This window comes from Nipponia nippon, unplaced genomic scaffold (assembly GCF_047370975.1).
Source record: "Nipponia nippon isolate SJK-2023a ecotype South Korea unplaced genomic scaffold, ASM4737097v1 scaffold_5, whole genome shotgun sequence".
In the NCBI taxonomy this organism is placed as follows: domain Eukaryota; kingdom Metazoa; phylum Chordata; class Aves; order Pelecaniformes; family Threskiornithidae; genus Nipponia; species Nipponia nippon.
Window position 1 is genome coordinate 78819187 of NW_028262369.1, and position 13792 is coordinate 78832978.

A 13792-nucleotide genomic window follows, 5' to 3' on the forward strand; every position below is an offset into this window, starting at 1 on the left:
CCTTTTGTGAAACAGCTTTCTGGGGAAGCAGTTGCCAGGTTAGTGGGAACTAGAGGGCTGCCTGAAGAAATTCAGCACTGCTCTAACTAATGCCTAGGAAAGTGTTCTAAATTTTCAAGAATTAGGAGGATAGAGAAAACCCCTGTGTTGATGCTTATTGGGTAAAGTAATGACATATTCACCGTGAAGAAAATGGGAATGCCACTATCGTTTTGTGGTTTGGCTACCCACCTGAGATAGGATAAAACTTGTGTTGCGATTCCCACTTACTTGTTTAGGTCATGGTAGGTACATATGCGTGCAAAGAATATATGACCTAAAGGGCAGACACTCTTCTAGAAACTGGAGGTCCGAAACCTTTCAGGCAGGAAAGAGTGAATGAATGAAGGCCCCAGCATCTGAGCTACTGATTAGAAAAGAGCTGAGAATATGCTCCTAATAATAGCAGTGCCAGCAATCTATGAAAGGAAAGATTGACCTTTTGCTGTTTGTTTTTTTGGGGAGGTTGTTTTGGCTTAGACATTTCTCTCTGGGCAGTTACTCAGGACTTGGAATCACATTTACTTGCAGCTTGATGTTTGCTAGCTAAGATCCAGGGAGGGGAAGAGCACAAGATGTTCCAGTCCCTGTTGACCCACTTAGTGGCTCTTGGCCACTGTGCTTGGCCTTTTAGCTGTAGGTGTGCTACCTCCAAACACTTTTTGAGTGTCTGGACCTCATGCCAAGGACCGTGGCTTTCACTAGACAGCAGGTGAGACACTGCTATGTGCATTCTGCAATGAATCTAACCTTTGATTCCTTTTGAGAGAGGTTTTCTAGACAGTGGGAGGTCTGGGGCTGACATCATCCTGCAAGATGCTAAATGCCTTCATTGCCAAGGATGAATTCCTTCTCTTGAAGGTCTCAGTCCATCACAGGAGAGAGCCTGCAAGTAAAAAACAAGCCATAACGAACACGAACGAAGTTCAACATCTGTGTTTCATTATTCCTAAATTTAAAACATTTCTGCCTGGCGCCAAGGCAGTCAGGCAGATAGAATATGCATCTGCTTTCCAAGCTGCCTGAATATCTGCAGTGATGTTGTGACAGACATGTGGGCTTGTAATCTGGGACCAATATGCTGGGGAAGTGAGGGGAAAAATCCCCACGGCTATGAAATGAAAGGATAAATTTAGCAAAGTCTGCCTTGAAGGTTCTCAGAAATTAATTCCCAAAAGTGAATGAAGAACTGGATAATACTGGATATGTCTTCTGGTCAGTTCAAGTCAGAAGTGTACCTTTGGAACAAATTTCTCAGTAGTTTCTTCTTACTATGCTTTGGTTCCCACTGTGGAACTGTCTCAGAGTATGGGAAATGGATCCTTTCCAGTGAAACTCAGCTGGAAGATGTGCTCCGACTGCTATTGGGCCCATGGCCCCAGGTAAAAGATAGTCCACGCTAAAACTGTTGAAATTTGTATAATCTGAACACGGACACCTCAGCAACAACTCTTTCTTTCCTTTTATAAACCTGATGCTATTGTCCACGCTACATGTTACTGTCATCAGTGTTATTTTTTTAAATCAAGAACATAGGCCAAAACCATAGCTGAGCATGTTCGGATAGCTGCAGAATGGGATAGTTCAATTTTACAGGACAGATTTGCACGGGGGAAAAAAAATTCTCTGTTTGAAATACAGAGATCTCTTCCCATCGAGTGTTATCCACATTTCCTTCTGTAGGACTATAAAGTCCTATTGCTCTCAGTTTCGGGAGAGTGTAAGCATGTACTTCAGCCCATGGCTTTCCTTGAGCTGTGACGCTTCCTTGAATTTAGAGCTTGCAATAGGAATCCCAGACTGACCAATAACTGGCTTCACCAGAAACCCTCAAGGTGTCTTGCAGACATTGCAGTTCTCTCAGCCTTTATCTAGGAGCAATGGAGAACCTGGCTACAGGAACTGGGAAGGCCTTTCACAACATATTTCTTGCATAAGAGAAAGCAGGGGGACCATTTTGAATGTGGGTGATATGGATAGAATATTAAAGGAAAGGCTTACAGCACTCTCCCTTTTCATGAGCACCTTTCATAAGCATGGATATGGATCCAGCCTCCCTGAAATCAGGAACTGTGTTGCCTTTGACTTTCTTGAAATGAAGATTCCTACTTAATCTTGCCTACCATCTAGCCATACAGAAGCAATGAGCAAAAGCTTATTTATAACAAGCATAAATAGTTAGTGGGACTCGCTGTAGGGTCCTGGGGCAAGTGTTTATTTCTCTTTTCAAAGCTCAGTTTTGTATTTGATATTTATTTATTCAACTAGAGAGAAAAATTTCAAAGTGTGAAAAGAAAAAACGTTAAGTTCAACCCATGTATGGGGCCATCCCAGTGTTTCTGGATGACTGCAGAGACAGCACGCAAATCACTTGTGAAAAAGCCATCAGCATCTCTGGAGAGTAGTGTTTTTCATCCCAGTTCACAACTGTATATTTATTATGATCCATCCCACACTGTTTATCATACTGTTTGTTAGTTTTACCCATTGGAATTCCTATTCATTTCAACAGAGATTTTGCTGATGTTTTTTCATACGGAAGAAGTACCACAGCACTGTAATTAACATGACGTACACGTTAACAAATGTTCACAGTGATGAGCAGTTATTCCCCTGGTTACGTTTTAGGCTAGCTGTGCATGTGGCACGACCACTACTATGAAGTGCATTTTCCCATTCATGTCTAGATATTGCACGCTATGATGATGCAGAAAATACCATCGTGGCAATTCTAAAATCCAGAATCCTGGTAGGACACAGTTTCTGCATGCACTGATTTCAACTTGTATGTCATTCAGTCCAAGTGTTTAACTAGAATACATTCTACAGAAAAAAAAAAAAACAAAAACAAACAAAAAAACAGTGGTATCTTTTCTAGATACATATGTTACAAAGACAGATGAAATCTGCTCACAGCCTGTTCAATTCAGGATCAAACATGAATTACTGGATATACAGTGGATTTCATTAAGGGGATAAGAACAGCAGCAGACCATTATATGTTTTGTTCTTATTATGAAAGATTAAAAAATACCTGGTGGTTTTTTTTTCTTAAACAAAGATTAACCTGAGAAACTAATATACCTTCCTACTGATAAGACAGCACGGCATTGGAACAGCTCTTAGCTTGCAACACTAAGTGCCGTTTTGATATTATCATTTTGGATTTTGCAGGATTTATTTTGTTGCCAAGGTGCTGATGTACAAAGTTAAAATACTTGAAGTGGAATTCCCACTAGAGAACAGCTATTTCTTTTTCTCAAATTCATGCTCTAATTCCTCCCTGTTACTTTGATGCATAGCTCACTCTGAACCATAGATAACTTGGGTTGACCTTTTAAGACTAGTACTTAAATTTATTTTTGTGGAATTTTTACATTTTGCAGCTGTAATGAAAATTCCTTCTTCTCTTTCTACTGTTAAAGGCTTACCTAGAAGAATTTAAGCTGGTTTTGATATAAGTAAAAGTTGAATGCACAAGTTATTTTTATTTACACCTTACAGATAACAGGTTGAGAGATTAGTCAATTTATAGTAATTATTACCTGTGAAAATCCAATTAAAATTAATTTAAGGTTAGTGGAGAAGTACAAACATGAGCTGTGGCTTATACCTGCAAGTAACAGAAGTAGTTTAACAACTTCAGGTAGGTTAACTGACCTACATATCATCCGCTCTGACTGAAAGGAATTGCTAAAGGATGGCTACTTAGATTTGGACCACTACTTCAGCAGCAGCCAGTAATGCTGGCAGGTGTTGAAAAAGCCCAGACATTAAAAACAGGAGATAAAAGGAAAATAATATGGAGACTGGAGCAGAATGGGTGGAGGGGCTCTACTTTAAGCACTAATGCTTTTTGTCAAGTACCCAGCAGTAAGCGAATAGCTCGTATCCACACTCCCTCAGTAAAAGACAATCGGTTCCTCTTGAAGCCTACCTGTAGCAGTTACAGATCTGTTAGCGTTGTGCAAGGAGACTCATGCCAGGGTACACTTATTTACACAAACTTTGTTTTGTATGGCCCAATAAAGTTGCAATTGGCATAGACTGGTGAGGAGATAAGGGAGCTGCTGCACTGTTGCTTTGTTGCTGTGCTATTTATTTCATTGCTATTCTCTGGTTATCACACTGGATCTTGTCTAGAATGGGGGGATGACTGATAATTGTAACTAGGGATGGGCAACAAGTAATAGCAGTATGTGCAGACACTGAGTATAATAAACTTGTTGTTTAACAGGAGTAAAAAACATGATGTTGTACCCAGGCTCACCTTAGGAAAAATAAGGAATCGGGCCTTTGGAAGGGGTGAGGGAGGCTTTACGTCTTGGGTGGGCTTCTGCACTTGGTAATAGGGAGTCATGAATGAACTTCACCCACAGCAAAACTGACACTTCTAATATGATGCCACCTATTTTTTTCAAAGACCTTCTCCATTCTTGAAGAAGAAGAAAGAAGAATCCAGATCAATGGTGTCTGCGTGCTGTTTGTCTTAATTGGAATTCTTTCATTTTTCACACAGTTTCTACAGGTAATAGCAGTCCAATATGGGTAAATCTTGTTTCTGATCCTTTACTCTGTGGGTATCTCTTTCTGTACAATATTTGTATTTATTCGTATGCACCCCAGGGATACACCTTTGCCAAGTCTGGTGAGCTGCTTACAAGACGGTTAAGGAAAATCGGTTTCCAGGCTATGCTAGGGCAAGACATTGGTTGGTTTGATGACCGGAAGAACAGCCCTGGTGCTTTGACTACAAGACTTGCAACAGATGCCTCACAGGTCCAAGGGGTAAGACCTGGTAGCTTAAGAATCATTTTACTGTAAGCACTGATTGAAGACCTATTTTGGCACAGTCACAGAAAGCAGCTAGCATGCAACCAGTGAGGTCAGTGTAGATCAGTCCTTGGTCAGTCAGTTAAGCTATTTCTATTTATCATAGACCGTCAACGTGGAACTATTCTCACTGTGTTTACCTAAAAGCACAAATACGGTCACAATTTACTGCCCATTATTCCTGCCTGTATGACCAGAACAAGAACACAAAAATCAATAAAATACCAACCATCAATGGAACGGCAAGGAGCATCCAGTGCAAAAGTTTTAATTTCTTTTTTCTGGAGATGAATCAGCTGTTTTGCCACAATGCTTAAGTGTTTATTTCAAAACCACATCAGACTAGTATTTTAGTGACATTCATCACTGATCATGTTTTCAGGTTTTCAGCATGGTATTGTGCTTGTTGTGAGAGTTTTGATTTAAACTAACAGTCCACTTGAAAAAACAGTTTACAGTACTGGCTGGTGCTCCAGCCCGGGACTCATGCAGCCGGTTTCAGTGTGACTTATTATTTGGGAAAGAGAACCACTAACTCCATGCGTTGCGTTCCTTAGTGGGTGAGGGTGAAATCATGCTGAGCTATAAATGTTATCTGTCTGAAGTTATGCTTTGGTAGAAGGGAGTCAGATGCCATTTCACTTGGCTCCAATGCAAGCAATATTTTCTAGAAACGGAGAAGGAAACATACAGATTTCTTTGTCACAAAAATTGTCCTGTTTCAGCTTGACTGAAGATGGTGGGTTAGTTTTTAAAAACTATTAATGGGGATTTTAAGAATTTAAAAGACAAATGAGAGAAGAGGTTCCCAAAACCCCTGTCAGCAGCAATTTCTACAGAATCAGAGAAACCAGCTGCAAACCTCTTCAGCCCTTACAGGCACTTACAGGGCATATTTTAATTGAAATAAACAAACTTGTAAAACACTGACTGAACCATTTAATAGCCTCCTAAGGGACATCTTTGTTCTAAGCACACGTAGAGCGGTGGGGCTCATTCAACCCACAGCTCCGGGGGAAAAAAAAACAGAGCTACTTGAGCAGCAGTGTCCTCCACCTTTCACTGCCTGACACAGAGCTTAGCCAGCTGCTGCTATTGCAGAGCAGGCTGAAGGTGAGAAGATGCACACAAGTGTCCAGGGTCTGAAAATGTCTACACCTGCACCAGGAGTAAGAACTGGACTCTTGGAGTGAGGGGGGTGTTAGAGCTGCAGGATCCAGGTAAGAGCAGCCCTAGGGCTGCTCCTTTTGGTAGCCTCTGCAGAGCTGGGAGGTGTATCTTCCACCGTGGCCAGGCCCGAGGCACCTTGCCTTATTGCTGCAGGTCAGGGGAAGTGTAGATGATGAGCATTTTGTGCTGCAAGTCCACATCCTGCAAATGAATTCGACTGAAAATGATCAAGGATATCAAATGTATGGTTTTTTTCTAATGCATAGCAACCTAGTTCCTATCTAGGGCTGCTGTTTACTGCTATGAAAGAAAATAACTTTTGAGTAAATAAATCAAGTTTATTACAAAGAATAGTGTTCTTGAAGTCCATCAGGAGAAGATGAATGCATTCAATAAAGGCGATGTCAAAGGCATATGTAAAATTTTTCCTTAATAAAGAGACAAGCAGAAATGCAACTTTAATTCATTCTTTCTCCGTGATGTTTCTTACTGATTTTAGCACAGCCGAGACTTTGTTGTTAATAGTTAAGTTGCAAAAGGGTTCTGTTTATTATTTAAATCTAGATGGATAAATGTAGGGGCTAAACGGAGTATTCAGATGAGCAATTCGCCAGGGAACCAAGGGAACTCATTTCAATAGTTACATTATCTTTCTCACAATCATTAGAAACAATTTTCTGAGTTCTCATTGGGAAGTTTGGCATGTGACAGGAATACTGGAGATTTGCAGTCCTTCTCTTGATACGATTAATTGGAAACAGTATATCCAAACTGGCTAAATTCCAGTGCAGTCAGCAGCCGTTGGTGCCTTATGATATTTTAATATCATTCAGAGTTTTCTGAAGTTTTATAGGACAATTTATTGAAAGATTTTTGAAGTTACTGTTGGAATACAAGTCAATCATTTCTGTTTCTTTTCTTTGAAGGCAACTGGATCGCAGATAGGAATGATTGTCAATTCCTTTACCAGCATTGGGGTGGCCATGATCATTGCGTTCTACTTCAGCTGGAAACTGAGTTTAGTTATCCTGTGTTTCCTGCCCTTTTTGGCCTTATCTGGAGCCGTGCAGGCCAAAATGCTGACAGGATTCGCCTCTCAGGACAAGAAAGCCCTGGAAGTTGCTGGACGGGTAATGTTATTAAAAAACTAATTTATATTTGCAGTCATGGGGAGTTGAAAAATCAGGCATTTGGGACCATCAGTAATTCAAATGTAATGGAACTGGCAATGTTTTGCAAATAAGTTGTGATATTTCAGCTTGTCAAGCCATGGAAACATCATTGGGAACTCCTTAACTGCAAAAGCACTTGCTGCATAGAAGACGCAGATCTCTCAGCAGTTTGTTTCGCCTTTGTTGGGTTTTATTTAAATACCCCTTTGTTGATGCCCTGTGATTGTGCTGTCCTCAGAAAGCAGCGATACTTGTTCACTTAAAAATCCTCACATCTGAGAATTCGGCACTGAACTGATCAGTGCCTGGATTTTAGAGAGAGCAGAATTGTTCCTTCAGTGGGCCCTCCTAGCTTGCCAGCTTCTCCAGCAATGTGTGCTGGTACATCACAGGCGTAACTTTAGTTTTATGTATGGATTTTAAGGGTCAAAATTCTATCAGTTCTCATTTCTCAGCTAGTATATAAATATTTTTTTTTTTTATTCAGATAAGAATTAACCCTTTTTCTGTTAATTTGTCGCAGAAGACATAGCACTTTCTCATAATACTTTAAATTTTGTTCCATGGTGAAAACACACCTGTGTGGGTATTAAACCAACCAGCATGGGACATCAGGAAGGAATTCCCTTCCCTTGGAAAGAATGCGTCCAGTGTTCAGTGACCCCTGGCTAAAGCCCTTCACCTTGTTACTCCAACTCCAGTATCACGGTTAGCAGCATCCATGCTCCGCTGGCTGCAAGACCCTGCAAACTGCCTCACCTCAAAGGCTGAGAATAGGTTTACGTAGTTCGCACAAGGCTGAGAATAGCTGTATGAAGTTTGCACTGGCTGAGCAGACTTCCAGTCCACGCACCAGACAAAGAGAAGGGAGGGACACAAGAGAAAGGAATGTCATTTTCTCGGGAGCTCACTCCTATGCACAAAGAGGAGCGGGCAGGTCTGCCGCCTTTGGAACACTCAAACTTCTTTAACTTTAGTTCTGGGTCGCGAAGTTCTGGCATAAGACCCAGAACCTGATACTTTTTAAATACACCTAGTTCAGCTGTGCGGAAACTGAACTGTATCAGAAACACAGGGGATTTAGAAGACTGGCAACACGAGGAAGGCTACCTCAGGTTACCCCGCTCAGAGTAATGCCTGAGCCTTCTCCCCCGCTTTAGGCTGCCGTATTTCTAGCATCAGAAGAAGTATGCTTTGCAGGCCCTCTCAAAGCTTCAGAGATTTTCCTTCTGCAGAGCTACTTTAGCCCATCCTAAAATGACTCTTGCAGAGTTCCCACTCCTCCCAATCTTCCGTCTTCCTACATTAAAGTCCTGCCCGCCAAACATCTTACCCATCCCGCCTTCCACCCTGCCCCATCTGAACCTTCCCTCTACCCATCTGAGCTCTCAACCAACTATCTTCAGCCTCCTCTTGACCTTAATCTGTGCAGCAAACACATGGACTGGAGCCCTTTGCCCTGTTCAGCTCTGCACCTACTGGCTGTTTCTTTCCCGTTGCCTGCCGCAGCTAGCTCTGCCTGCCACCCCCCTTTTTGACTTCTGAAGAAGCAAATCTTCAGCTCCCGGTTCCCATTTCTGGGTGTGATTTAAAGCAGCATGTCCTGACTGGGGGCATAGAACTTAAAAAAAAAAAATCATGTTGACTACCTACACATGCAGACTTCTGGAATTTTTTTTTTTAAATGCACAAAAGGTATTACATGAATTAATATCACTTGACACTGGTATCACTAATCAAATGAATACGTTTACGGGCCACTGTGAGTGCTGTTAGGAACAATCTTCAATCCCAGAAAGCCAAGGAAGAATTAAGACCAGACAAATTGCCCACATTCAGAATGGTTTAATTATTTACAAAAAATGATAAATCAAAATACTGCCTTGATAAGGACAGAAACTTCACTAATGAGTCAAGGCATCAGCTTTTATTCAACGGAATGACCCAGAGGCTTGGATGAAAAGGGCACTCCGTGCTTCAGCAGTTTTGGCGATGACTCATTATGTCTGGTGTTATTTTCTAATTTATTTGCCAGCACTGCATCCAAATGCTGAACACTCTGAGTTCTTCCACAGTGATTGCGCATCAGCCATGCTAAACATGGACAAGCACAGTCTGAACAACCCAATTCACAGTACCTACTCATCAGCTCTTTCACATTGCCTGATAATGCAAGAGATTTGTCTCTTAATTTTGGCCAGGAAAAAAACCAACCTGAAATTGGATGGAATATTTTTAGTGATTTATATTCAGATCTCTTCCTACATGCTGAAAGCATCCATAAGCTGTATACCAGACTGTTGCTTCCCAAAGGAAAGCGTCACACTATGAAACTACTATCAAAGTCCAGGCAAACTACAGCATTTTAAACCCATTTCTTAATAAAATTACTTGAGATAAGTAGGGTGAAATGAGGATCAAACAAACTGTCGATTTACTCCTATAGATGAAACTGTAGTGCTATTTTTTTGGGACAGAAACCCAGATTCTGACTGGCAACAAAGCACAATATAAAGCGTACAAATAGTTAAAGCTCCAGAGAAGTTCCCATGGGGATTGCCTCAGAATCTCCTGTGTTGCATTTTTCTGTGTACATAGGCAAGCATTTGCTTACTCTTTGCCGATGTACAAGGTAAAAATTCTGGCAATTGTGCCACTGCTGTTAGAGGAATCAAGGTGTCACCCCCCATTTATATGTTCCATCTCATCAGGCTTTTTGGACATAAACAAGAGAAAGAGGGAGGGTGAGCAGGTGAGGAAACGTAGTGAATTCAAGTGGTTTTAATTTATGAAACAGAAGTTGGGGATAGCAGCCCTTCTAACCCTTGCTCTGACTATTCCTGTAAGTAAAACAAATGATTGAAATAAACATCTTTAATTAATAAATGCATGCAATCAAGGAAATAACAGTGTTCCTAAAACCATTTTTTGCTTTTGTGGATGTCCCATTTATTCACATCATGTGAAATAAGTCACAAGTGAGAGCACGTGCCCGATTTCCTAAGTGTGCTTACGGTAACTTCGCTCTCGTGGAGCAGACAGAGCGTTACTCTTGAGGCTGTTAGCAGATAATTGCTTGTAGGGAAGTTTCTCCTTAGGTTGGCTGATATTTGGGCCAGTCTGTATCATATCTGAATCAATTTCTGTACGGCGTTAGTGCCCTGTGTTCATGAAAGAATCATGCATTTGTGAAAGAGCACACTCTACTTTTCCACGTAAAAATTAGGAGCTTTTACGCATATTTTTTTTTCCTCCCCCAGATTTCCAGTGAAGCCCTCTCTAACATCAGGACTGTAGCTGGGATAGGGAAAGAGAAAATGTTTATCAACAATTTTGAGAAGAACCTGTATATGCCCTACAGAGCTGCAACCAAGAAAGCACATGTTTACGGGCTCTGCTTTGGCTTTGCCCAGAGCATAGTGTTCATTGCCAACGCCGTCTCCTACAGATACGGAGGGTTTCTAGTTGACACTGAAGGACTCCATTACAGCTTCGTGTTCAGGTGAGAGCCCGCCTGGAGCCACAAACCGGCTCCTCTCCAGAAGCGCTGGTCTCGGTGTAGCGTTCGGTCTCTCGACGGCTTCCCAAGAATGACCGTGTCCCCCTTCCCCGCAGGGTGATCTCTGCTATTGTGACCAGCGGAACTGCTTTGGGAAGAGCTTCTTCCTATACCCCAAACTATGCCAAAGCCAAAACATCTGCCGCACGCTTTTTTCAACTGGTCGATCGGCTTCCTAAAATCAGTGTTTACAGTGAAAAAGGGGAGAAATGGGTAAGAGCGGAGATGAGTAATTTGTGATGTCATTCAGCTCAATATAAGCACTGAAGTTGCACGAACGATTTATAAGCCGTTGAGGATCCCTGCTTTACAGGAAGGTTCTGCTGATTGTATAATTGTTACTTGCCTTTGCTCTTTTGGAAGCAGCGAGCTCTGTACTAGACGGCAAGAGTACTATAAAGTGTGCCTGTTAGGAATTTGTCAGGGTAAAACTCCTGTAAATTGGAATAGGACCCATTTGGATGACTCATGGAGTAGCATGATTTTTCTTTCTGCGCCACAGTTCGCACATAAACCTATCGCTAGCTTATAATGGAGGCTTTTTTCCATTCACGTCAAAACGTTGGGGGTGTTCACGAGGAGGCGAATCATCTTTGAGTCAGACAAAATGAAAATGTTCAATTTTTGGTGAATTGAAAAGTCAGACCCAGAACAGTCAAACAGTTTATTTTTCGCTTATTTTTTTCAGAATTAAACGAAAACTTGCAATAATTGTTATGAACGAAATACATTAAGTATTTTGCTTCAAACCATGAAAATAAAGTATCTTGATTCCCTTCAGAGTTTTGTAAAAGAGTTTTTTAAGAGCTCTGGGAAAACTGACCTGAATTCATGTGTTGTTGTAACGTCGCGAAGTTGAATTGATTTTTTTTTTTTTTTTTTTACCAAATCCAGCTTTTTGCACAAATGTATTTGGACTATCACCAAATTTACACTTACGCAATGTCTGTATTAACATAAAAAACTTACCCATTTGCAAGGCAATCCTCTTTCCAGTTGATGCCTCTGACCAGTGCGGTACAGGGAGGTGTAACCAGAGCATTAGTGTTATGACTAATGGCTTCATCTCTAGAACAGCTACTCCGGTATGCTTTGTATCCCTCTTTCTAGGCTAATTTCACAAGCACTAATGCCATATTTTAAATAAGAGATGCAAGAATGGAATTTGAGGTAGAGTTACTTTGTACTTTACGACTCGGTTTTGAGCTCGAGCTCACTGTAGCATCTATCTTTCTCATTTTTTTTCACCAGGATGATTTCAAGGGAAGCATTGAATTTCTTAACTGTAAATTCACATACCCTTCTCGGCCTGATATTCAGGTCCTGAAAGGACTCTCTGTAGCTGTTAGGCCTGGACAGACTTTGGCATTTGTTGGAAGTAGTGGCTGCGGTAAGAGCACCAGCGTCCAGCTTCTGGAGCGTTTCTACGACCCTGAGCAAGGAAGTGTGGTAAGCAAAGGAAACGTGGTTTGCGTGCTGTTGTTTTCAGCAACGCTACAAGGACTTTTCCGAATGCGTCCTACTGTGCAGCCTAGCGGTGGTGGCACGTACATATGCAGCGTGGGGCTCCGGCTCCTTCTCGAACAAATGTGGACTGTTCGGGCAACTCCCGAGTGTCATCTCAGATGTATTCAGGCAGGATCAGAACACTGCAAGCCTCAGGCGTGCCCTCGTGCATTGTGTAGGCCAGAGACATTCACCTTGGTAGCTCCTGTATGAAACATATAATGTCTGGCGTACATGGCAGGAGCACAAGCAAAAATCAAGTCTGAATGGAGCACCAAAGAGCCTGGAACTTCCCTACATAGACAGCTTCAACATGCAGCTTCTTTGCAGGTTGAATTTGTCTAGATTTAACTTCCAGGTATGCAATTACTGATAGCTTCAAAAGCTTTTCTATCTTTTCCTCATGTAAATGTGTAACCATCGAGTTTGATTTCTCTTTCTTTCTGGAAAAAATAAGTGTGGTGATCACTATGCCAGGAAGGCAACAAAGCACCTGCCTAACCTTAAGCAATTACATAGTTCACTTGGACTTAAGATTAAGCAAATGGTCTAGTGTTTGGCTGGATCACAGCGACACCCAGAAAATACACATCCTGTGCAAAGGAGTCAAATACAAGCAGATTCTTCAAATCACTTTAAGTCAGTTGTGTTTGCATGTAGTAATAGGGCTAAATCATTTAGTTTTGCTATAAACTAGCTGGGTTTTGCAGGCTGTTGTTTTGGAACGATGTTTCAAGTTTTCTCCTATTTCCTGGTAGTTAATAGATGGACACGACACGAAGAAAATAAATGTACAGTTTCTTAGATCAAAAATTGGAATAGTGTCCCAGGAGCCCGTGCTATTCGACTGCAGCATTGCTGATAATATCAAATACGGCAGTAACACCAAAGAGGCGAGGATGGAGAAAGTCATAGAAGCGGCCCAGAAGGCTCAGCTGCATGATTTTGTCATGTCGCTGCCTGATGTAAGTACCCGCGAGGCGCTGGCTGTGGAACTGCAGATAGGCTGCTCGGTGTTCATTGCAGCGGGAGTGGCTCCAAACCCAGATGAAGTTGCTGCACACGTATGCCTTTCATTTACTTTTACAGCTGTCGCAGTAGGAGCAAAGAGGGTGTCACGACCATTCGTTATGTTCCTGACAGCTTGGGCATGAGTTGCTACTGCATTTTTACACAGTAGGCAAATATTTACAAAACCGAAGCCAGCAGTCACCACTCTCAATTAGGAGAAAAGGGAAGATTTTTCAAAGCCATGGACAAGAAAGCAAAAGCAGCACAGTTCAGCAGCCAAAGCATTACACTGAGTCAGGAAATAGAAATCTGTTCCCAACTGTGGGAGATTTGTCTTGTGACTAGGGCGTGATACTTCGACAAAAATAGTTGAAGCTGGCTGCTTACGTGCACTTAAGAAGTATTTGAATGCACTGAAATCATATAAATATAAATCAGAAGAACGTAAAAGGTATGGATGCAATTTAGGCACCCAAACAACACACTTGTCCAGAAAGCCCTT

General features: G+C 41.7%; 1 protein-coding gene across 10 annotated transcripts in view; it reads left to right on the top strand.

The window, feature by feature from the left end:
* ABCB11 (ATP binding cassette subfamily B member 11) overlaps positions 1-13792 on the top strand; it is a 98498-nt gene that overhangs the window by 63765 nt on the left and 20941 nt on the right. For all 10 annotated transcript variants that reach the window (XR_015698700.1, XR_015698698.1, XR_015698696.1 and 7 more), the window contains exons 21-27: positions 4463-4567; positions 4666-4827; positions 6969-7172; positions 10475-10716; positions 10830-10986; positions 12025-12222; positions 13038-13244. Coding sequence is in view for 5 of the 10 variants with exons in the window: in XM_087731282.1 (XP_087587408.1) it covers positions 4463-4567; positions 4666-4827; positions 6969-7172; positions 10475-10716; positions 10830-10986; positions 12025-12222; positions 13038-13244 (1275 nt within the window). In the remaining 5 variants the exon portion in view is untranslated. The remainder of the gene's footprint in view (positions 1-4462; positions 4568-4665; positions 4828-6968; positions 7173-10474; positions 10717-10829; positions 10987-12024; positions 12223-13037; positions 13245-13792) is intronic.